Source organism: Agelaius phoeniceus, chromosome 1 (genome assembly GCF_051311805.1).
Source record: "Agelaius phoeniceus isolate bAgePho1 chromosome 1, bAgePho1.hap1, whole genome shotgun sequence".
In the NCBI taxonomy this organism is placed as follows: domain Eukaryota; kingdom Metazoa; phylum Chordata; class Aves; order Passeriformes; family Icteridae; genus Agelaius; species Agelaius phoeniceus.
The window spans coordinates 26,747,048-26,772,482 of NC_135265.1; the positions used below are offsets into that span (position 1 = coordinate 26,747,048).

Consider the following 25,435-nt stretch of genomic DNA (forward strand, 5'->3'; position numbering starts at 1 on the left):
ACAGCAGCTGGTTGAGCTGTGATGGCTGATTCCTTACATTCCTTCTATGGGGATAAAAATCTTGTGGTCAGATCCTAATGCAGGAAGACAATAGGAAACTGATGCTCTTCCTGAACCTGTTAGCCTTTATAGCAAAGGATCCTACTACATTTGACATAGAAAAGGGTTTTGCTTTACATCTCCAAGTAAGCTGTTGCAAGTACCTGTGCCATTATAGTCACACAGCAGACAGCCTTTGACACAGATTGAAACCCACCTAGGACATATGCTGTGGAGAAACATTGTTTAGTACTTGGAGCTCACTTTGTCATTGCTCACGTGACATTTTGGTTTCTCAGGAAGATGTTCTCTGATAAAGCCATTCTGCAGGCTGTGTGTTCTGGCAGTCAGAATGCTTGCAGGCAAATGACTTGCACCTTGGGAGCTGCACATTGTGCAAGATGCACTTGCTAAGAACTCAAAAAATGTTTACATTTTGTCTTAAGCATCCTGTGATTCTGTGAGGAGGAGGAGGAGGAGGAGAACAAGTTGATTGACACATGAGACTGTTCATGGCTGTCTGTGTAGCTGCTGCCAAGGTGAAGCTTTTAAGGTTGAGTGTGCAAGACTCAGTGCACTCTCAGGAATGTTTCCTGTTGGTAACAGAGCTTCACTCAACAGCCTTTTCTGAAAATCATATTTGTACTCACTTAGATGCTTGTTTCTTAAACTCAAGATGATTTCTCTTAAGACCTTTAACATAAAGTTCTGAAAAGGTATTAGCTAATGAAATTAAAGGTTCTGAATGAATGTTTTATTTTGCATTCACTAAAACCAACCAAAAGAGAGTAAAAGTGCATTAGGTGAATATTTTGGTTGAGTCATTAAGCTTTAGGAATGTTATGAAAGGCCTTTTGGATCCCAGTTAGCATCAGGGCCCCATGCACTCCCCATCCTCCTGCAGTGTAAACCTTAGTCTGTGCCCCTGGAAAGTAAATACACCTGTCCACTAACTACCAAGTGAAGTCATAGAGTGTTTTGGTTATACAACTCTTCTTTGACTTAAGGAGAGATGGTTTTATTGGCTTTTCATTTATACAGGCATTTGTTTTTATTTAAATTCACCAAGTAAAGATGATCTTCTAAATGGCAAAATTAATACACACCTTCTTACTTAAGCTTTTAGTTTTGGTTTCAGATTTCTGCCTTTATTCTGTTTTCCATCTTTAAATCATGTTGCTGTCTGCCTTCTAGGCTTGTATTTCCAGATCTGTCCCTATGCCACTGTCAAGCATTTCAGTGCCAAAATCAACTGCTTCACGTGTGCCGTGTAATGTAGAAGGAATAAGCCCTGAACTGGAAAAAGTATTCATTAAGGAGAACAGTGGAAAAGAAGAGGTATCCAAGGTAAGCATATAGTAACATGTTTATGGTTGTTATCTCTTCGTAATCTATAAACACAGGGAAAACCTTCCTCTTGAGGAACCTTCATTGTGGCTGAAATTACAAATAATTTTCTTCAAAGAACTGTTTGTTTGAAAACTTTGTTTCAGTGTTTTAGCATGGTGGGTTTTTGTTTTTGAGTTTTCTTTTTTATTTTTAAAGGGCTTCTGGCCAAACCTACTTTGTTAAGAATGCCCTTTCTGTAGAGAACTTGCAAGTTTTTGTGAGAGATAGAAGTGTTAGAACATTCAGACACTTCAGGCTGCAGGAGATTGTTATATTTGCTTCATTTTGCACTCTTTTTCTTGAGCAAGATGTAAGTTTCCAGTACAATGCTCTCCTTTTTGGTTTTAATGCTTTTTTTCCATGGACCAAATGTGGACCATTTTACTGCCATGAAGCCTCTGTGATCTGTCATGGGAGATGTCTGTATGGGAAATACTGACAAATGGGGCAGCTTTGCTTTGGAGCATTGGACTTTTCATTGAGGAATTTGATGACACTGAAAATGTGGAATACTTGGTTTACAGCCACTGTTTCCTGAACAGCCAGTGAAAATTTTCTGCTGTGGAATAAAGTACTCCACGTTTTTTTCCTAATCTCCAAGTTGTAGGTGCTTTTCTCATGAATGGTCATATAATAGCAATTCAGTATACAAGTCAAGCTATAAAACTTCCACCTTATATTTGCAGTTCTCCATATCAGTAGTAAACTTAAATTTTTTGGAATAGTCTTGGCTTCTCCAGACCCCTAGTTATGTGGACAAAGCAGTCTTAAGAATGTAGTAATAGTTCTATGCTAAGTTTTCTTTCCTAAGTCTGTCTTATCCCTTTAGAAGAGGTGTGAATTGTGCCAGGGGAATAAGGAAAAAAACCCAAACATGCAGCCTGAATGCCCAGCTCAGCAAGCCTTGTTGCAGCATCTCCAAGGAGTACAAAAAAGTGTGTATTGCAGTGCCACCATTGATGTTGCTATGGGTGGGGTTGTAATCTCCTGTAGTTGGAGGATATTTCATTTATCTATCAGACAAATCATCCTTGTAAATGTTGTCCTTGGGTTTTAACAGCTTATTGCTTGGGATGCAGAGCTCTCCTGTGTACTGACTCTGATCCAGCAAACCAGTTAAGCACATACTTAAGTGCATTCTTGGATTTGGGCCAGAGGTGCTCGGAGTTTACGCAACCAAGGCAATCGTGAACCCTTCCTCCAAACATTCAGCTGGCAAGAGCTTCAGACACAAAAGAAAGTCATAAATCAGACATTGCCCTTGAAGTCAAGTCCATCTTTGTGGGCAGAGGGTTGTTTGCTGCTATGTAACTGTTAATTTCTGTGAACTCTGGTCTTGTGGGACCTAGAGTGGGACTCCTAGCACTGTCTGTGAGATTACAAGATCTCAGTTTGCTTATGGAAGATCATAACAAGATCATAATTGACTTAAATCTTACTGCCAGTGAACTTTCTCCTAATACAACAATTTAGCCTGGGGGACTGGGGGCGGGTGGGGGGTTAAAGGTTAGGAACCACTGAACAAAAGATAAACCATAGTAAACCAAACTCTAGTGATCCTGTTCATTTTTCTTTCAGTTTTCTGCCATTCTTTCTCACTGTAACATTTTGTATTTTTAGAAACTCTTTTAAAAGCACAGTCAGAGATAGTTTGTTGCTTTGGAATATGTCTTCTGTCTTAACTCACACTGATTTAGTTCTGTTACTTCTCTGAAACATTTAAAAAAAAATTTGTTTTAGCATCTTAATGATGGTTAAAATTGTAGTTATAAAAGCAAAAATAGCCAAACCACTCTTGTATTGTTCAGTTATTTTTGTATTTCATAAAGATAGTTGAGGATTAGTAATGTCTTTGTGTCATTGCAGTCAATAGGATTTTTAAAAGGTAAACTTTAGAGAGATTGCATAGTGGTGAAAATACTCAAAAAATTTCATTCTTTGCAGTTTAGCAATAACTGTATTTTTTTACATAATTCATCTTGCTTAGTTAGCTGAAGGTATTCCCTTTTTGCTTTCATAAAATGAATTTGTCCTTTTTGAGCCACTTCTTGATCACCTCTTTCTCCTCAAATTTATTAATAAACTTCTAATTAATGTTCTAATGCATTTATTCAAAATTCTTAGATATGTTTTTCTTCCTTCTTTTTGTAACTTGCTGATTAACTCTGACAAGGTGTGATGGTGTGTCTCTGTTCTCACCATAACTTGTAAGATGGGATCAGTTTTTTGTGATGTTCTTGCAGGCTTTTGTTCTTTGTCCCATTGTAATTCCACAACACCATCATTGGAGACTCAGGTGCAAAAAGATGATGGGCTTTATGTAGGAATTAGAGGATAAGAGGTGTTCCCTCTTCTGGAATACAGCAGTGAAAATTATGAAAAGTGGCCTGTAGCAGAACACAGACATATTCATAGGCCTCCTGTTAGGAGAAGCATTCTACTGGAACTATCAAGTATACAGAAGTAATTAGAAATAAATAAATTTTGATGGATTATCAGACAGGGTAAGTAAACTGATTACTGTGTCCCTTGTTTGATTTCCAATGCTTCTGGAAGGAGATGGCAAGGTGGTTTTATGTACCTATCTGGAAACTTAAGCCTTTAATAAAATGACTTCTTTTGTTTTGCACAGATGCAGAAGATCCTTACTTAACTCCTCATAGCCTTCATCTGAAAATCGTTTTTTCCTAAGTGTTCCTTCCTAGGGTACATTATGGTTTTTGCACTTGCACCTTATAAAGTACATTGATGGCTTCACTGATGCCAGCAGGAAGAAGCACTTTCCTATGTTGGCCTTTGTGTTCCAGTCTAGAGGAAAGTTTTTCAATCAATAGCATTGAATGCTTTGCTCTGAAGAAGTTGCCTCCCAATAGATGTACAGCTTGTGAGGAGACTCCCACTGGTAATGCTGTTACAGACTGGTGGCATTCCTGATTCTTCTAAGTGTTGTTGAGGTTTTTTCCAGCAAAAAGATTGATACTGGAAACAAATTGGTGAATGTTAACAGTGTATTGAGAAATGCATACCTGTCAAATGCAGCTTTTTCCTACCTTTGCTGGGAGATGAGAGCAGTATGTAACTGTGTCCAGGAACACACATCCAATAGGGATGGACAGGTGTCCTGTCAGAGGGCATTTGGCATAAGGTTAATACATGACTAGACTACTTGGAAAAAAAACCCTCAAGAAATAGCACATAGAATGCAGTAATTTCTAGTTGTTTTCCATGCATTGGGCATTATGGGAAGTAATAGCAGCTGTACCAAATTAGTTACCCTCTTTCTTATCTTGTAAGGTTGTGAGAACTTCAGTTTTAGAATAGTTCAGGCATGACTCATAGAAAGTAACTTCAAAAGTGGTTTTTTCCATTGATCAGGTTTGATATATAAAGTTTTTAACAAGCTAAATACTTCTAGTTGATATTTTCATGGTGATTTTTCTACTTGTCAGCAATGAGGGAAAGATAAATACAAGAACACAGCAATCTGAGATATTAACTGGCATTTTCTATGCCTAATAAATGTTACTGCACTTGTAAAGAATGATAAATATTTAGCTTTTTCTGCTTGTGTGTATATTTAGATATGCGTTTAAAAATATGGATTATTTTTGTACCTCAGGCTTTAGTTCAGGGGAGATTGAAATATGTGATGTGGGATATACTTCCTAACTGCCTGAGACTACATTGTTCCTCCAGGGGTGGGAGAACATCTGTGTTATCCTGAAGTCTTTAATTATGTGATCATTTGCTGGTTTTTCCCCTCCCTGGAATCCTTGTTTTACCTGTTACATAGACCATAGTGTATGCCCTTAATGAGCAGCTGTTTGGTGTTTTTCCCTTCTTGTCCTTAGATTTGTGTCCTCATGCTTACTGTTACACCTTGCTTTGAAGTCAGAAATCTGAATTTTTGCCTGAGATTTTGCTTCTTTATAATAGGAGCATGTCTGAAATTTTGTTCACTTTACATCACAGTTATGTGAGAAAAAAGATGATGTTTACACTTCATGGATGGGAAACACAAATCCATCAGGGTGCTCTAGTGTGGTTGTTCAGGTAACTCAGGATGTTACATTCCATTTTAGGAGTTCAAAAGCAGCTCCTGTAGTCTCCTTCTGCATCTGTTAATGCAGAGGACTTGCAAATCAGACCTGTATAAACTGGGCATCCAGAAGAGATACTATAGAAGGCAGAGGTTGGTTCAGTTGATTCCCTGACATCTCACAGAATTTTTGTGGCAGAGAGAGAAATAAAAATGCTGTTTTGTATGGCAGGTTTCTTGATGGGTTTTTTGGGGGGGGTTTTTTAGTGGTGGGTTTTTTTTTGGTGTGGTCTTTTTTTCTTTGTTGGTTTGGTTATAATAATTATGAGACTACTTTCTTTCTGCAGCTTCAGTTTTGTTTTCTCTCTTCTGTCTTTGTAACAAATGCTACAGAGCTGCAGGTCTGTGCATTGAATGAGTCAGGGCCTGTTGGGGTGATGGGAATGGAGAACACCAAGTCATGTTGTGACACATATGCAATGGGAACTGAGCTGTTGGAACAGACCACACAGCTGTGCCCAAACCTTACAGCGTTTGATGGAGCAACTGTAGTGTTCCCTTTAGTGTGTTTCTTTGCTCTTACTTGAAATATGAAGTGGTATTAACTGGAAGACTCATAAGAAGAAAATTATCTTCCTGCTCTGCTCTGTCTGCCTCTTTGTGTAATATGTGGTGGTTTTCTGGATAGACTGCTGCTGAAAAAGGGAGAATGTGATACTCAGCCAATAGGTCTCATGTCCTCGTTGCTAGCAAAAGTGTTGGGTTGAATTTTAGGCTCTGGAACAAGCTGTTACAGCTTTGGAATATATGCAGAAGAGAGGCAATAAAATAAAAATGTTCACTTGAAGTGAGAAGGAAAAAGACATCAATTTTTTTGTAGCTAGAACATTTAAGCTCTTCTTTATGGTTTGGACACAGTTGTCACTGAAGCGAGAATAAAAAGTTTTTAAATCTTGCAGACATTTTTTTCCCCTTTGCTTCTAAGCAAGATTGTAATTCCCACTTGGTTTTTACATTTAAAGCAGCACTGTGTTTATTAAAAACTAATTATCCATTGGGAAGGACAAATAAGTAGAGCATGCCAATCTACTGCTGTGAACATGTCTATGCAGTATGTCGCAGAATGGGATGCAGCATCACTCTGGCCAGTGCCAGCTAGGCTGATACAGGCAGGTAGAGCTTACTGGCTTTGCCTCAAGACAAAGCTTGTGAGCCTTGTTACAAGCCTGCATGTGTGCATCATCTGTAAAAGGATGGAATGTAGGGCTGTGCTGGAGAATTGCAACTTACTAGCAAAACTTGGATGGTTTCCCTTTATAATTGTAATTCGGTTGGTTGTTATGGCAATAGTACGCCATTGTATTTGACATTTTCTACTTTCCCTTTTATCAAAATGTGATCTCTGTTGGGGTACTTGTTTTTGTATTATAATAGCAGTGACCTTTATTGAAAATTGTAGTGCTACATATAATTAAGGAGGTTTGCTTTTTTAACTACTATAAAAACCATAAAAACACACCACTGGCATGGTGGATGTTAACTTTGCATTGGAGTGTGTGCACGTTGCCCCAGTACTCCATGTGTGTTGTATCCATTGTACAGAGCATTATTTTCTTACGTGAGATCTCCTTGTTCTTTCTAAAATGCCATGTTCGTTCTTCTTAAGGCCTTTGCTGATGGGTGCTGCAGGCTGGCTTTGCTTGTGAGTTTGATCTTTTCTGGGTAACTGCTTGTTTCTCTTGCAGCCTTTGGACATCCCCGACGGCCGGCGGGCGCCGTTGCCCGCTCACTACCGCAGCAGCAGCACCCGCAGCATTGACACGCAGACTCCCTCTGTGCAGGAGCGCAGCAGCAGCTGCAGCAGCCACTCACCCTGTGTCTCTCCCTTTTGCCCTCCTGAATCTCAGGATGGCAGTCCCTGTTCAACAGAAGATTTGCTCTATGACCGTGATAAAGGTGAGAGTAGAATGGCCTGCCTTTACCTATGGGAGGCATGTGATGTCATGCTTTTACAACTACCTTCATTTTACTCATTACATCAGTTTTTGTTTTTGTTTGATGGTTGTGGAGGGATTGAGAATTTATCTGAAAATTGGTTTTGTTTGTTTACATATCTTTTTCCCTCTTGTTTGTGAAACTTCACAAACATCTTCCATAAATACGTCAGAGGAGCACAGCAAACAGTTACCTATTTATGAAGATTCTAATGTGAAGAATTCAGACTGTAACGTGTTTACCTTTAAGAAAGGTTTCAGGAAGGTTTGTGGTAGACTGTCTATTTATTGTAGGTGAGTTGCTTGCTGTTGAAAATGGAGATTAAGTTTTTGATTGCTTTTAAAAGAACTCTGCTTCTGAACTCTTACATTCCTACTAGGAGCTGTTTGGTGAGGAGCTCAGATACCTGTTTGAACAGCCTGGTGGAGGGTAATTACTTCTCTGTGTATGCTGCATAACAGCTCAAAAATTCTGAATAATTTATGCATTTATCAATATCCTGCATATTTTTCAAAGTCTGTAAAATGTTGTTTGGTTTTATAGTGGAAGTACAACTGGAGTTTCAGGAATTAAGAGTTACTGACAGACTATGGAGTATGAGTATATGGGCACCAGTGTAAAAAGGACTGTGGTTTTTTTGACAACTGTTTACTAATAAAATTACCCTTGTGCTTCTGGTCAGCTAGCTGAAACATGGACTCAGTATGGAGGATATAGGATTTGGGTAAATCATGCAAGCTAAGAGGAGTAAGTTTCACAGAGGAAATGAAAACTTCTAAGATTTAGCATATATTTATTTACCAATGAGCTAAAGATAGCAGAGTTTTGAGGTTGTAAGTAAGGTTAAGTGCTTTTTTTGTAAGTACTGTCTGTTTATTAAGAGTTAAAGTATTTTGGGACTGGGCTTGGGGAAGTCAACAGGAGAAACACTTTTCTTGATTTCTGAAAAGTACTTTTTTTCCATACCTTGGATTTAAAAGGAAATAGTGGAAAACAAATCTATCTGCCCAAATCCTGAACTGGGGGTGGGTGTGTGCAAGTTAACCACATTAAAGTAAAAGTCTTACCTCAAAATGAGAATTGGCTATGCTCCAAAAATAAGTGTTATTAGCTTGCCCCCACCATACTCCTCTTTCCTATACTATGCATGTGAATTTTAATATGTTGTTGAGGCTGAATCACTATAGAAACATCTACTAAAATATTAGCACACAAAAAGCATCTTGACAGGTAAATTGGTTCATATATGTCCTGATAACAAGTATAAGTTAAAAAGCAAGGGAATTAATAATTCCTTTTGCAGTCAGTACTCTGTTATCACAGTAATGGGAATTTTTACTGGTACATTATTGGCAGTAGTGAGTGAAGACAGCTTGAAATAGTGCATCTAGCCTTTTTAATGCTTTTCAAGGCTTTTTATCTCTTGCCTTGGATTTTTTGAACAGCTGACTGAGTGAAATTTATGAATCGATACTTATTTGTGGATTTTGGTTTTAAGACTGGCTTTAATGCTAGGCTTGCATCAAAAGTCTTCTCTGGGAGAAATGTGTAGGTGATGATGATAAACAGCCAGTTTTTTAAGTCATCATAGTGGCATTTTCAACTTGGTTTAAGTAAGGTACATAATACTGTGTGTAGGAAAGACAAAACCTTGAACTTCTCATCAGAACTTAAGTTTTTAAGGGCAAGGTAAAAACTAGGAAAACATGTAGCAGTTTTCCAAGAGAAAGTAATTTCTTCAGAGGTTGCAATAGTATAGTCAAAAAGGTGCTTTTTGCTCTTATATCATCCAGATACTACAGGCCAGTTGTTCTGAATTAGAATATTGCTTCAAAATCATTGAATTATGGATAAATGAGGGATATGGCTGGAAATTACAACAGAATAGCAAGTTTGAGGGACAGTTTATTGCATTTGTTGTGGCAGTTAACTGCTCTTTACAATAAAAACTTGGGAAGGTTTTCACACCTTCATTTTAAAAGCTTTTGTGAGCTAGAATAAAACCATCACCTAGTTTTTGTGAGGCCTGTTAAGTTTGGAAATATGCATTGTGTAACCAAATGTAGATGTTTTGGTGACCTTTTCTTGTTACTTTTCTAAAGGCTTAGTTTTCCTCTTGATGAAAATAACTTGTATTTACCATTAAAAAGTGGAGTTACTGGTGTTACTAATGGTTGTGGGGCATGTTGCTGAATAGGAAAGGAAGGTTAGTTTGACTAAGAGACTAAGCAGTGAGAGGAGCCAATGTTCTGTACAGCCACAGCACTGCTTTACATTCCTAAAGCATCTTTTACTTTTTGTGCAAAGCTGTGCTTTGGCCTGAGGCCCTCCCAGCTGCCCTTTGGACTCTATCAGCTGGCGGATTTACCTTTCTGCAAGAAGCTGTGAAATAAATTAATTTTTCAAAAGCGAATGAAAGCTAATTTTCGGAAGAGGCTCACAGTATTACTCTGGACAGAGCAGTGATACTACACAATGTTGATTAGAGCAGACAAGGAAGGGTTGGGAAAGAATGTGTTTTCATGGCACCTGGATTTTGTATTAAAACTACTGGTTTCATTAGATCTGTTCTGTGATACTCTGGTCCATGAAACTGTAATTCAGAGCCCTACATAGCATCCTCAGCAGCTGTGACAGAAGTGAAATTCAAAGGCATCCGAAGGTATAAACAGATGAAATCTGGAGGGGTTTCTTTGTACAAATATAAAGTGTATACCCTGTTTTTCAGGGATTTTGATTTAGGCAGCACTTAGTAGTCCCACTGTTGCTAGCAGGCTCTTCTAGGTAACATGTTTGTGAAGATGCTTGTTAAATTCTGGGCATCTGATTCATAGCTCCTTAAAGGAAAGTTGTTAGTGGAGTCTTTGGATAGACTTATTAGTCATTTTTGAACCTATCAAAAGTAATCCCAAGGCTCACTGGCAGTTTCTTGTTAAAAGTGTAGTCACTCAGAAAACTGCTCAGGTTGTTTTTTAGTTACCCTCTTTTGTTGTTTTAATATGTGCAGGATATGATTTCCTGTATTAAGGTTAAAATAGTATCGACAGTGCTTTAATTGCATTCTTAAAATGTTTTCTAGATAACAGAATATATGTCTTTTAAATATGTGTCCAGAAACTCCATGTGATTAGCCTCCATATTGTCTGCTGTGCGTTTGTGGCAGGGAAACTCCCTTTAAAGATTCCAGGATCAGTCAGTGTCGATGGGGTGGGGTGGGATGGGATGGAATGGAGCGGGATGGAATGCAATGGAGCGGGATGGGATGGAATGGAGCGGGATGGAATGCAATGGAACACAATGGAGCGGGATGGGATGGGATGGAATGGAATGGAATGGAATGGGATGGGTGGGCTGGGTCACGCCGCAGGGCGCCCCCTGCTGGAGGAGCCGGGGGCTCGGCCTTGCGGCCTCGGGGAGCAGCAAGCGCGCCCATCGAACCCGGGACAGCAGCGCACATGGATGTGCCGTGTCGGCAGGGATTAATGATGGGACAGTGCAGCGCTGCAGAGCCCACAGGATACACAAGTGGAGTCTGGCTTAAGCTGTGAATTCCACCTCTTGCCACTTAACTGGTGGCCTGTGTTCCCAGTCCCTTCTGCTCTCGCCCAAGGCCCGGCTTGTACGTGTGAGTCTCCTTGCAGCCGCACGTGTTCTCCAACAGCGCGTGCCCTGTGCTCGGGCAAAATGAGAATCCAACAACTTCACAAGCTTTCAAAGCAGGGAGGGTAAAGAGAAATACTTGTTTAGCAGCTGTCTCACGTAGAAAGTTTCAGCCAGGCAGGGCTAACTAAACCAAAAACTTGATTGAAAGCTGAACTGGCTAGTAGACAAGACTCTTAAATCTTCCAAGAACTGACTTAGCTTTGAATTCTGTTTGATTCTTCCCTTGCATGTACTGCCATGGTTTTCCACTATTCAGTGGAATGAACAGTAGTACATTTTATGTCTCTAATTTTTTAAATAGAAACTTGGATGTTCAATTTTAAATATTAGCAGGAAGAAACAAACTGTCTGGGTTCTGTTAATGATTTCTGTGTTTGGAATGAGTGGTGTGGGCCAACAGTGAAAAGATGCCAACAGGACCATCATGCTCCCAACTTGGCAAATATCTGTATCGTCTCTAAGCATTTTCTGCCTTCGTAGTTAACACCAAAAATTCTGTAAATAGAAGTTCTGTATTCACTCTACAGCAGGAAAGAGCTGAATAATCAATATGCTACTGAGGTTCACTTCAACATTATTTTTTATCTCATATCTTTCATAATAAATCTTCAAAGGGAAGTGTGACATTTGAGTTGATTTGTTTCCTCTTGTAAGAGGAAGCAGAAATGTTTCAAAACATCCAATGGTTAGCCTTAGTATTTGAGTCATGGTAATATAATAGTTTGTGTAGTTACTCTTTGCAAGCTGTTAAAGACAAATCTGTCCAGTTTGGTGAAGTTAGATTGTAGTGCTTTGGATAGCTGAAAAAGCAACACACATGCACAACAGGGAAGTAAACAAAGGCTATAAAGTTGAGTTAAAAATAATGTACCCCACATGAGTGGAAAGACTTGAAAAGGGCTAAAGCAAGAGCAGCTGTTTCTCTCCAGTTAAGGTATATTTGTAAGTTGGTGGGTCCTCATTAATTTTGCTATTTCGTTTTTTAATTGAAACCCTAAGCAGGAAATAGCAGGAAACCAATAATACTACCTTGGGAGAGGTGTTGCCCTTTGAAAAGGTAGAAGCCACTGGAGAAAGCTGATTTTCTGTGGACAGCTATTTCTGTACCTACTTTATTTCCTAATGCATTTACTATCATGGTGTCAGCATGACTGTTTAAAGTGAACCCTTTCATAATCTAAAGATTTGAACCTTCTGTGCTTCTATCATTACCAGGCTTGAGCCTTCTCATACTTTCTGAGAAGTACAAATAAATCTGCCCGTTGCCTTTTGTCCTAGATCTTCTCACCTTTAATTCTAAGTTTGTCTGGCTAAAATACACACAGGCAGCTGGAGTTATGAAGAATACCTGTATTATATAGCCAGTAGTGATGAGAGAATTAAACTGTAGAAGTTTTATTCTTGATTCTAAAGCAACTTCACAACTGTGAAGCAAGTAAGATAAGACATTGTAATGATAAGGTAGCAGTACCTGTGTTACAAATGTGTTTTGTTTAGTTTCAGCTTCTGAGCTGCTCATGAGACTAATGAGGTCAACATTCAGTGAAGAATTATGTTTTAAAATAAGATACAAGCTGTATACACTGTTTATACAGTGAGAAGGTGTTTTATCATTGCCACTCATAATTCTTCTGCATGTATTATGCATATTACCTTGTCCATTTATGCTTTTTGAACTATGTAATAAAGAATGTATTTGTTTCCAGGATCACAGCTCTGCTTTGTTCCAGTTGCAGTGTTCTGGATAAAAATATCCTCCTGTTACGTGTTGTTATACAATAGATTGCTGCTGCACCGAAGCTGTTACTCAGAAGAAATGTGCTATGCAAGGGTGTTAGAAGTAGCCTGCAATAAAGGAAGCGTTGTGGTAGAAGCAAACCAGCGTAGTGGCTAAATTGTGAAAAAAGGCATCTTGTTTGGAAATCGAATTTAATTAAAAAGCACTCTCAATCTCTAGTAATATAACTGCTTTAAATTTTCAGACAGTGGGAGTAGCTCACCGTTGCCCAAGTATGCCTCATCTCCCAAACCAAACAACAGCTACATGTTCAAACGAGAGCCCCCAGAGGGATGTGAGCGAGTGAAGGTCTTTGAGGAAATGTCGTAAGTAATGCCTTTTATATCAGCTGGTATCTGCAAAGCAGTAAACCTCTTTACTGAGCCTATTCAACTGCAGATGAATAAACTATTCCAGCTGATGGGTTTTGCAGGAGCAAACTATTCTTATAGTTTGTGCAAGAGAGAAGTTCAAGTGTTTACATTGGTGTGAAGAGAAAATGGAGTCTTTTACCTCTTTTTGTGCGTTTACAAAAGGCAACAAAAATCCAAGCAGGAAAGATAAGGTACATTAATTTCCTAAGCATTTTTATAAAACTCTTTCCATGTATTTTTTAAACATTTTAAATTTTCATGGCTTAAGCAAAAACTCCCCTTGTCATAATTGCCCGTTTCAAGCATAGGTTGCATTCTGATGTGTATAAAACATAGAAAATGGAATGAAACGTACTAAAAGTGTTTGTTGATGGTAGTATGCTTATGGCATAGTCTTTGCTCAATATTTTTGCTGAGCAAGAAATTGGAAATTAAACTCTTGGACATCATGTCTTTTTTCCCTAGACCCAGCAGTATTTGAGCACAGCACATGCTGTTGAGGTTGCATGCTAAGCTCCTGTGGATGAAAGAATTAAGGAGGGGATGTTTCTTGCTCTAGCAGCATTCGTTGCCTTCTGGGTGGTAAAGGGAGCAATGTTGGATTGTGGAAAAAGCCTCCAGACAAATTATGGAATATGGGAAATGAGAGGTCTGTTTTGTGGAGGTCCTCAAAGGAATTTAAAATGACTAATTGTGTTGTTGCTGCATCGCTTATCAAAGAAGAATTTGTGCCATTCTAAATTAATCATGGCATTTTTTCATGTGCATATGTACTGCAGATTTTTTGTGCTGGAAGTTGCATGTTTGTCCAGTAATTACCAAGTCATTTTTTGTGATGGTACTATTTTTAATGCTGTGGATCAGTTAGCTGACTACCAATATGGAAGATGTTTGCCCCTCTGTCCAATTAATCCCATTCCTTGTCATTCACATTTTAGCAACGTATAGAACCACAAAGTTCATGATGTGAAGAGCATCTCAGCTGGCCAGATATATAATCTTTTTTCTCGTTGTAGGTCTCGCCAGCCTGTCTCAGCCCCTCTCTTTTCATGTCCTGACAAAAACAAGGTTAATTTCATCCCAACCGGATCAGCTTTCTGTCCTGTAAAACTCCTGGGCCCCCTCCTTCCCGCTTCAGACCTGACGCTGAAGAACTCTCCCAACTCTGGTCAAAGCACAGCTCTGAGCACCCTGACTGTTGAGCAGCTTTCGTCCCGGGTCTCTCTCTCATCTCTGTCAGATGACACCAGCACAATGGACTCCCTGGAGACCCCGGTACAGCCGTGCCAGCAGCAGCAGGAGATTCAGACTGAAGAGCATTCCTCTCCTCAGAGCTACGTGTTGATCTAGAGCAAGGTGGAGCAGGCCTCTGCCCCAGACAAGGAGGGAGGAGATCCTAGTTCAGATACATCTGCATGAGGTGGCAACCTTTCAGAACACCACAGAATACTTAGCAGCATTCAAAAAATATCTCAACACTGTTCTTGGCAGGGACAGAATCCATATTTGGCATTTTTTTGGTGAGAAAGCAGTAATGCCTGCAGAATCCATATTACATGAAATGTTTTAAGTGGAGACTATGCATTTCATAGTACGTTTGACCAGATTAGTACTGTGTCCTGTGTTCTGTTTCAAATTCTACAGTATAAATAAGCTCTCTCTATATATAAAAAAAATGTTGCCTGTCTGAATAGAAAATGTCTTGCTGTGTTGTGTCCTATGGAAAATACTGTACTTCAGGATTATGTTTACAATTGATCCAGGTGTTTATGTTTCTAACTTCTGTAATACACACAATGCAAAAAAAAAAAAAAATGGCCACAGCAGTTGCACAGTGCCCACCCTATGGCCTAGCTTCAGGTACTTCTCTTGAAGTGTAAACTCAGGTAACTTGGAATGTATATCATATTGGAATATAAAATATTTTACAGCTACAAAGCTAAAGAGGGAACATCACTCTTTTGCCTTTCCTTGTTTTATGCATTATATTTCCTCATTACATTCCACTTTCTTGGAATAAGTGCATTCAGATCCAGGTGAATGATGAGCCTGGACATGGGTGAACATGAGGAGAACCAGCAAATCTGTGATGTATATCACTTTGTCATGTGCTTACAAGTAAAACAACTGTTGCATTTACTGTCATTTCAATAGATGTAAAATTGTGGCATTTAAAGGTTTCAGGTGTTGCTCAGTTAATGACTGTTAAACTGTTGCAAATAAAGTGTTCAGTACTAGGCTGTACATGAGAAACATTCCACATTGTGTGTGAGAGGATTTTGAAAGACAAGAATGTTTTTGTTAAAGGACAGAAATTCTTTTAGGTTTCACAGGGCGGGGAGGGGGGGGGTGATTGGGGATTTCCTCTCATGGTTTTTGTTGGCAGTTAAGGATGTGAAATGCTACTGTTACCGTCTAAAAGTCAAATTAATGTTTAGTTTCTCTTTTGGAAATGTTCATTCATTTGCTGGTTGGAAATAGGTTTTCAGATTTTGTTGAGCAGTGTTAGATGAGCAGCGTTTTATTTATGTAGTGAGTAATTGTGTTTGGATGAAAGTCCAGAAGTAGCAAGTGTGTGTTCTAAGAGGGGTGGGGAAAACAATAGTTTTAAGTTCATGTTACTTAAAGCTTCTCCCATAACTTTCAGTTACTTAAGCTGTGTGTGTAAAAGTGTGTTTTCCCCCCTCCTTAAGTGTAAATAAAAGAAAAATCCATGTAAAATAATCCTGGTTTTACAGGCTGGACACTGTCTCAAAATAGTACATGGCAAGATTGGGTTTGTGACACACTTCTACTGTACTAGAAAAAGAGGAGCATTGCTTTCAGAGATAATTTCCTGTGATACCAAGAGGACCCCAAAGGCAAAATAAACTTGATGTTCTTGCTCCATTGCTTTCAGCTCGGTGGAACTGCGTGTATGCTGTCTGCTCCTAAGAGAATAAGGTTCACCATTTCCAGGAATTGAAGAGATTAGTAGCCTGCAGCTACTAGGAGCATTTAAACATGCTCTGTTATGTTTTTTTCTGCTTTGGAAGATGAGATTGGAGGGGGATGAGAATGAGCCACCAGTAACTACTCACTAGATATGTGCTTTTTTTGGAGATAAAGCATTGCTTCCTTTTTATTATTGAGTTTTTGTTAACGCTGTCTTAAAAGGTGGAATTCACAGCCTATAAAACATTCACTTTTTTTGACTCCCCTTGCAGAAAACGTAGGAGAGAGGTCTGTCTCTAACCATTTTCATGTGAAAAAGCTTGTTGAAACACAGCAGCCATCTTTAACCCTACTAATCTCAGGCCTAGGTGGAAACACTATATATTTTATAGACTGAAGATAAAGGGGAGGAAATACTCGTGATGTAAGTATCGATTCCTTTTAATACTTTTCTTTCTAGACTAACATTGCAGTATGATGACCTTTTTATGCTCTGGCAATGTCCAGATATGAAATTGTAGTCTCAGTTATTGGTGTTAGGTTACCAGGGGATATGATGAGTGGTTTTTAGATCAGTGCTGAACTCTGTACAATATTTGCAATGCCATTACATGTTCTTTATATTTTTTCCATGAGAAACTAAATATTAATTAAAATGCAGATTTGTTCTTAGCAGAATTGAAGGTTTTGAACCAAATGTGTTAAAGCTAATGCTTTGCCATGTAAATTTCCCAGCAGTTGTTTATCTCAATTGTATTCTACATCCAGCTGTAGAAATTTGTCAAATATTGTTTAAAGTTTTGTACATAGTTGTACTGTTATTTCTAGCCACTGTGCTGAACAGTATTCAAGTTATCACACAATATTGCTTTACACAAGGAAATGTGTGGCTTTTGTTTTGTATTTTTTTTCGGTATAGAAGTTCTGTGTCTTATTTAAATAAAAATTATAGTTAAAAAAAAAGTGGTGGGGACAACACACAAAAGCAGTGGTTCATTTCTTTGTTTTGGAAACTGTACATAGAACACCATAGAAGGAGATTAAATTTTAATATTGTTCCAAATTTACATCTAGAATAATGCCAACCATGTATGACTAGTGTGCTGTGTCTTCTACAACAAGACAATCTTTTATCTATTGATTTTTGCATAATGCTGTGCTCAGGAGCGGGGAAAACCCCTTAAAATAGCTGAATGTTTAAATATACTTAAAATAGCATACTCTATTTCAATGTAGCACAGGAAAAAAAATCAGTTGAGTTGTTTGAAACTGTTTATCTGCTGCTGTGTTTGTGGTATGGCTAATTTCAAGTTATCTGTTGAAAATTATGAAAGCCATTAGATGTTTCACTATGTGAAACTAAACTCCTAAAGGATGTGGTACAAATCTACTGACAGTCTTGGTTTCATGTTGTTTTGTATGACTCAAATGATTGTCATTCGACTTGCAGAATAATTCTTTCCAGATGGGGGTGGGGGGTAAGGAGGGAGAAAGAAGGATAGTATTTAAATACATGTAAATCCTCCAAAGTCAGTGTTTACTGAAGACTACTATGGCAATAACCATCAAGAACGGATTAATGCTTATTGTCGTCAGTCAGTGGAAATTTCAAGTTTTCAGCATCCTAAAGATTACAAAGTTTTTATGTGACTGTGTTAAAAACATTAACTGGAACTTAAGTAAAAGTCCAGGGCCAGAAGCTGGACTTCAATGACCCTTGTGGGTCCCTTCCAACATAGGATATTCTGTGGTTCTGTGATCCCACCCACCTATGGGAATGCTTGGTGTCCTTCAGTCAGAAATGGCTTCATTTCAGCCTTTTCATCATCGGGTGGGACGGTGTTTTCTCAGGAAATACTTTGACAAAAGCCTGTAGCTTGCCCTGCAGAGATTTGATGCAGTTTGTGTCCCAGGGAGCTTTTAAGCATCCCCATGAACCTAGGCCTTGCCTGGTTAGTCACATTTTGGATTTTTTTCCATATGAGCCACACTTTGTGGGCTGTCAGTAACTCACTGCCTCTGTCTTCCCCAAAGCCAAAACAAGGAGTCTGAAAAGCACTGGGAGCAGAGAGCTAATGAAAAAATTTTGCCTTGAGTCCCTGTTTTGTGAACATAAGATCTTAGCTTGAGCATATATTTTTCTAGTAATTTGTGGCTCTGGCAGTGAATGCTTCAGAGGCTGGAGGTCTGTGTAAGGAGAGCCCTTGGCTGTGTGTGCTGGAGTAGGGGACAACAGACAGTGAGTGACCTGCTGCTTTTAGGAAACAGGGTGCTGTCTGGGAAGGGATTTTTGGCTTCCTGACAAATTAGCTCTTGGGAAGGGCCAGGTACTGGCACAAGGATAGAATCTCAGAATCTTCACAGTATGCAAGTGTAAGGAGTAACACAAACAAGAGAAATGGTGATGTCAGCCAACATCTCTTAATTTATTCAGTTGTAAGCAAACACCGTGGAGGCTTAGCAAAACCAGCTCCTCCTACCCTGGCCTTCCTCCAGGGTACTGGATTGGGACCTTCAGACACTACTTGAGGTACAAGCCAAGCAGTTGGGAGATGACAGATAACTAGTAGAAGTTTACATCAATTACTGTTGTAAAACAGCCTGCCTTGCTGTACAAAATACAGCCATGAAAACACAGATTTGAGGTAACTCAGCTCTGGGAGGAAATAGCAAAAGTTCCTACTGTGTATGTCCAGAACCTAAATGCAAGGAAAAAGTGAATTAAAGCTGGGAAAGCACACGCATTACACATACAGTCATCCATACTTGGTACTTGGCTGAAGGAAGCTGTTTGATGAAAGATTGACATGCAGTTAAAATATGTGTATCTTGTTTCTGTTTGCAGTGGTGTAAACAGTCCTGGAAAACTCTGATTTGGGAGAGACTGTAAAAGGCTCAGGAAGAGCTATAGGAATAAAGTACTGGAAAAACTGGAAGGTGGCTGTGTAGGAGCTCAGCATTATTAACTTGATGGTTGAAGAGTGACTTAATTTCAGTTAGTAAATACCTACACATAGGAAATACTTACCAATGAGCCTTAAAGTTTAGCAGACATGGAATATTAAGCAGTAAGAAAATGAAGGTAGAGGACTTAATATTAAAAACGTGGATTTGTTTTAGCACTAAGTATAATTAATTACTGGGCCAATATGCAAGGAAAGATATTTTTCCCAAGTATTGATAGGTTTAAAATGAGATGATTTTACAAAGGATGTGCTCAAATATAGTTGTTATAGGCCTTACTAACTTGTGATTATTTGGGGCATTTTACATTTCAATTGATGGTTAAGTGGTGAAATTTTTTAATGACCCTAGGAATTCTTGCCTCACTAAAGAAGCACGTGCTGCAATATTTTCAGCTACGGTGTTAACACATCTTTTAAACTGTCTGGAATAGGGTTTTGAGGGTAACTTTTGGTTTCTGGGAATGTTTGGTCTGTCAAACATGAATGAGGTCTCCAGTAAGTAGATATAGTTGAGTAGCTTTATTAGTTCTTTTGATTTTGGCACCTCCTCTATAACAGCATAATTATGGAGAGGTGGTAAGAAACTGGAGAGTAGGAGTTGTCTTTTTGGAGGGCAACAGGTCCCAGAAATAATGTGTTACTCACGTGGGGCTGAGAGGAGATGGGGAGTTCCCTCAGTAAAGGCCACATTTGAAGTGAGTGAACATATAAGTCAAACTGCACATTCAGTTGATGACAAGAAAAAAGAGCAATTAGATGAAGCTGGATAGAGAGCTGACCCCATTTTTAAGAATAGTTAAAATTTTATCTGAGGTTGTAAGAAGTTCTGATGGGAAATTTTTAGGCTGGCTTGATCTGTAGCCTGGAAAGCTCAGAGGCAGAGGAGCTGAAAGTCTGGGAGAAGATTGTGTAATCTCTTCCCCCCATTGAATTAGAGACTGAGCTTCATAACAAAGCACAGTTAGGCTGATAACTGCCTGTAGAAAAGTAAGGGGGTGTGTGTGTGACATTTATTTTTGTGTATGTGCACAGTGAAGTGTGTGTGGTTAAACTTTTCAGTGCTTTTCTGCAGCTGTTGGTTGAAGATAGGGTTTGCTCAGGGCAGTAGTAATACTCATGGTAATCTATTTCTTGTACCTTTGTTTTTAATTTTTACTTCTGCAAATAAGTAGTAAGTAGCATCATCTAATACAACAGGTGTTAGTCATGTTAACTAAAACCAGGTGTCCACCTGCAGAGAGCAGGTGAGTGAGATCTGAGTGCTCTGAGATTTTTATGGACAGAGGTTCTTTCTCCAAGGAGGACAAAGCTGAAAGAGACTTTCTGTTAAAGTTTGTTGCCAAAAGTCTGGCTGATGCTATTACTCCCATTCTGAGTTTTATTTGGATAAGAATTTCTAGATGTAACCTATCTTTGTGATGCAGAGGTTTCTCAGAGAGTAGCAGCTTCCCTTTCCATAAGGTTGGTGCTATCCTTGGGCTTGTTACATAGGGAAGTAAGAACTCATTCATGTGAAAGATTTAAGGAGGGTGTTGCCTTTGGAAACTAAATACTGTTATTAGGAAATGGGAGGTGGTGGGGAGAAGCACTTAAATCTGCTTTTGTGATTCCTTTGGATTCTAATTCATTGTACATCCTGAGAATGCTGAGATCCATTCATTTTGAGGTAAGTTGCTGAAAAATTGTAGCTTTCCATCTCTGACAGTACAGAGATGGTACCACACTACCTACTTTCACTGCATGGTTATATTTTGGATGGGGCACGTAGGTGTATTTTAAGGATTGTCACTTCATCAGGGGCTTTTGTTCATGAAATGAGTTTGGGTACAATGGTGGATCTGGTTTTGGTTCTAGTGGAGAATTCCAAGGAGATTGTTTAAACACCTCCTGAATTGAGTACCTAAGAAATCTGTTCTCTTCTAGGGAGGATTTTTTGGTTTTTCTTCTTCTGCAGGGGAATATTAAACCTTTGGGGGTAGGAGAGTGATGAAGATGGGAGCAGTAGGTCTTGCACTTTCTAAACAATGGGAAAGCAAAGACAGCCTAGGCCCCTGATTTGGAGGGCAACCTTATATATCTGTATTGGTACATACAGGATGTTCCTTGGGTTAGGAACGCAGCAGATGCCTTAATACTCCAGAGGAGTATTAGTCTGGATAAATGTCATCTGTTCTATAAATCAGGCTGTCTGTAGATTACAATCTGTCCCTTTGGTTGCATCCTGGCTGAAAGGCTGTGAATGCTGCTCTGTATCATGACTTGCCTTTGTATTCAGTGAGAAAATGTACCTCCAGACTGGACAAGAAACTGTCACCTCTGTCAGGTGCAGGGGCTTTGTGGCACTGGCTCTGTCCTGTGGGTGCAGGTCTGCCAGAGCAGGAGCTGTTGTCCATCTCCCAGCCTTCCCCACTGTGGAAGTTTCTGTCTCCCACCGTGGTACGTGCAGGCTCTGCTGGCCCCTCCTGCATGGGAGTCTCATTTCCACCATCTCTGGTGACTGGGAGATGTTGTCCCCTTGTTGCAAACCAGGGGGAAAACCTGCAAACCTGGACTCCTGCAGCTGTTGGGAGTTCTGGCAGCACCATGGTGGTGTTGGACACTGGGACAGGAACATCATTGCCTGACTCATGGTAAAACTGGCCCCAAGCTACTTCATGCTGTCGTGGCTCAGGGGCTCAGTTTGTTTTGTTTTTTTTTTTTCTGATAGGCCCTGATGCAGAAACTTAAGCACCTTGATGGAGATTTGGAGATTGCTGATGGTGTATATATTGGATTAATCTTCCCTGAAGAAAGACACTTCATTTTGGCAGTTGGCTCCTGTAGAAAGGAACTTGGTTTGTTATTGGTGTTGCTACACAACAGACTTATTTTGGGTCTATAAAAGCATTTTCTTGTATCTTGAAACACCTGCCTTTTTTCACTTCGGTAACAACCACTAAAGAAAACATTACATACCTCAACCTCATTAAATACTTCATAGGGTTATGGGGAACAGAAAGGGAACCCAAACCACTTATAGACAAGCTGCACTGTTCATTAAAAACCACCCCAGGACAAATAGTTCAATCTGCTCCTCCAAATCTCAAGCAGGAAAATGACCTTTATGGATTTTTAGTGTTTTTCAATTATATTTAATATTTGCTACAGGATGGGCTGATAAAATGGATGGGGGCAAGAGAGGGGCTGTAAAGCAGTGTCAGTGCACTTCTTCCTGAATGCTTCTGTTTGCTTTTTAATCTTATTTCCTTTTATACTTTGTTTCTGCAACATTCCCATGGCTTAAACTGCAAGCAGTGAGGTGGACTGCACACTCTGAGGTCTAGCCAGGCTTTGAAGCACAGCAGTAGTAACTTATGAACTTTACAAAGGCTGCTGAAAAGCCAAGAGGTCCCCTGCCTCCAAGGAGACCTGGGTCACTTCGCTTAAAAATGAAAGCAAAAGTTGCAAAATGCTCAGTGCTGCAGGGGGGGAGGGAAGGTTAACTATTCACAAAAGCAAGATTTTGTTCAAGTAAGGTGTCTTGTAATCATTCCCCTACATGAAGAGCAGCAACAGCTGTGAGTATCTTGCATGTGAGCTTGGCTGTGGTTTGGTGACAAGTAGAGGTGACCACAGGTCTTGCCTGAGGGCTGTACAGGGTAGTGCTGCTGGCATCTCCCAGCTGTGCAGCCTCACACTCCTTCCTCTGTGCCCTCTGATGCTTCAAACTTTTTTTTTTTTTTGGGGGGATGGGAGAGTGTGGCAAGATTTCAGCCAGATCAGTGCCATTGCAGGCTCTTTTCCAGCTGGAGATGACCTGCTAGGACAGTGGTGGCCCATGTTTAGATGGGTTTGGGATGCTCACAGCCTTGGGCAGGCTTCTGTGACTTCCAGAGCACAGACTGGCTCTTGGGGGAAGAGCCTTGCTCCTGTGCCTTGGGCTCTTGCAACCTTGGCTGCTGACTCCAAATCCAGGGAAAACCTTGCAGAAAAGGTTGGATCAGCCTAAGACCCAGCTGAACTGCAGATCAGAAAAGTCCCCCATGGGGCTTGTCTCATGTTCTGTGCTGTCTTCTAAAAATCTTTCTGAAAACCAAGCTCAGTGAGGCCTGCTCTCTGCTGTCAGGCTTTGGTGTTCTGAAGCTCTGGTACTCAAGTTCAAGGCAGAGATGGTCATGGGAGCACCACACAGTCTGCCAAAACAGTCCAGAAGAATAGGCAGCTGTAACAGCAAAGTGGCTCATGATTTCAATTCCTGTATTTTATGTGTCAAGGTTTATTCTGAGGATTGAACTTGGAGTAACAGGAGTTTTGGGCTTTTTCCTTGTCACATCCTGCTCCTGTTACATTCAGTATGCTTGTTTCCTGCAGCCAGCTGTTATCCACCCACCTAGATGGAGACAGGGTCAGATGATTTAATTGTGTAGCACTTTTAAAGTTGTTTTTTACCTTGCTCCAGCTTACTGATGAAACAAGCATATGGCTTCCAACACCTGTCCTCAGGCCTTTCCTACTGCCATTATAGCTGTGGAAGTCCAAAATAAAAGAAGCAGACTGCAAAGTAAGCTTCTGGGATAGATGAAAGGTTTTACTTTAAAGAAAAGACTGGCTGTAACTTACTTAACAGCTTAGGTAGGTCTGCTCTCTTCTGAAACTGCTTATCTACTTTTTTCCTCATATTTTTGGGTATTCCCTATCCCAAAAAGGATTTCAACAGCAACCAGTGTAAATAGCTGTCAGGTAGTGTCAGACAGGCTTCCACCTCCAAGCCAGAGCATGCTTCTCTTAATTTAGATGTTGTAATTTTTTGCAAGCAGCTGAAACTTCAAACCCACTATGGACTAATTACAAGGCTGGGCCCATCAAGCTTTTGTTATGGTAGAACAGAGTTAGAAGTTGATGCAGCTGCTGGGAGCTGAACACTGCATTCTGGCAAACAGTGACCTCCTTGCTTGGTCACAGGCTTGCAGAATGATTTGGATTGGCAGGGACCTCTAAAGGTCTAGTTCAACCCCTCTGCCATGGACATTGTTTTATGAGATGAGGTTCTTCATAGTCCCATTGAACCAGACCATGAACATTTCCAGGGCTGGGGCATCTGTCACTTTCCTGGCTAAACAGTACCAATGTCTTATATGCAATCCAAACCCTACACTCTTTCAGCTAAAACCTGCCTCTTGTCCTTAGGCCCCAGCAGCATCTGTCTCAGTCTTTCTTACAATCTGTATATATTGAAAAGAAAGCCCCACAGTAAAGTCTCCCCCCAGAGACTTCTGCATCCCAGGCTGAACAACCCCAGCTCTCTCAGCCTTTCTTCACAGGACAGCTGCTCCAGCCCTGCTGACTGGTTTTGTGGCCCTCCTCTGGACCCAGTCTGGCAGGGAGAGCTCCTGTGCTGGCAAACACCTTGTCTGACTTGGAGGGAGGGCCACACTTTAGCCCTTAGGGTTTGTAATTAGTAAGTGAGGGGAAAAGGCAATTTTATGCCTGGGAGAGCACTGTTAATGAATGACCAGGTACTGCTCTGATTGACTGCAAGGCCAGTCCACCTTGGTGCTGGAGGCTGCCTGGGTACCCAAGGCCAGACTGGCTGGGCCTGCAGGGCCTGTTTGGCCATGGTGCCCTTGTTTGCTGTCCCAGGAGAGGCTCTGTGCCTGTGCACTCCATGTGTGTGCACTGTGCTGGGCTGAGCACAGCAGAGGGAGGATGGCAGCCCCAGCTGCTCTGTTGTGCTTGGTTGGCCAGTGAGGTGCTAGATCATCTCAGCATTTCTGCTGCTCAGCTGAGGCAAAGCCTGGTGGTTGCTCTGCTTCCTGCCTCCCCCATATGGTGGCTTGGTTAAAAATAAGATAAAAGGAGCAGAAGTTGTAAAAGTAGGCTAACTAGAGGGGGATTTGCAGTAAGTGCATGGAAGGAAGCTTGAAGAAGTGAGGAGGGACCAATACTGGCAGCTGCACCTCTACCATGTTCATTCTTGCTGCTGCTCTGACATCTGAGCATCTTTGGGAACTGCACTGAGAGAAGACAGGATCTTCCAGCTGCCCTTCCTGTGTTCTGGGGCTATGTGACTCCACATACCCTCAACACCACAACTGGACAGTAACCCACCATTCACTCTTTGCTGCTGCTCATCCAGTCTCCCCTGGCACTCACAGGGGGATGTGGTTGGAAGGATGCAGACAGCAGTTTACAGAGGCCCAGGAAAAGGCAGCATGATGCCAGCACCTGGGTACTGTGTCCTCACACCAGCCTCCTACTCTGCTGAGCCATTCCAGGCTCA

At 40.4% G+C, this 25,435-nt stretch overlaps 1 protein-coding gene across 4 annotated transcripts in view; it reads left to right on the top strand.

Annotated features, from left to right (window-relative positions):
* Nucleotides 1–17,195, top strand: part of GLCCI1 (glucocorticoid induced 1) — a 54,180-nt gene extending 36,985 nt beyond the window's left edge. For 2 of the 4 annotated variants that reach the window (XM_054638832.2, XM_054638841.2), the window contains exons 5-8: nucleotides 1,234–1,386; nucleotides 7,213–7,423; nucleotides 13,108–13,228; nucleotides 14,293–17,195. In XM_054638832.2, the coding sequence (XP_054494807.1) occupies nucleotides 1,234–1,386; nucleotides 7,213–7,423; nucleotides 13,108–13,228; nucleotides 14,293–14,626 (819 nt within the window). In that variant the 3' untranslated portion in view covers nucleotides 14,627–17,195. The remainder of the gene's footprint in view (nucleotides 1–1,233; nucleotides 1,387–7,212; nucleotides 7,424–13,107; nucleotides 13,229–14,292) is intronic. The other 2 variants (XM_054638851.2, XM_054638853.2) reach the window with 1 other exon arrangement.
* Nucleotides 17,196–25,435: the final 8,240 nt, after the last annotated feature.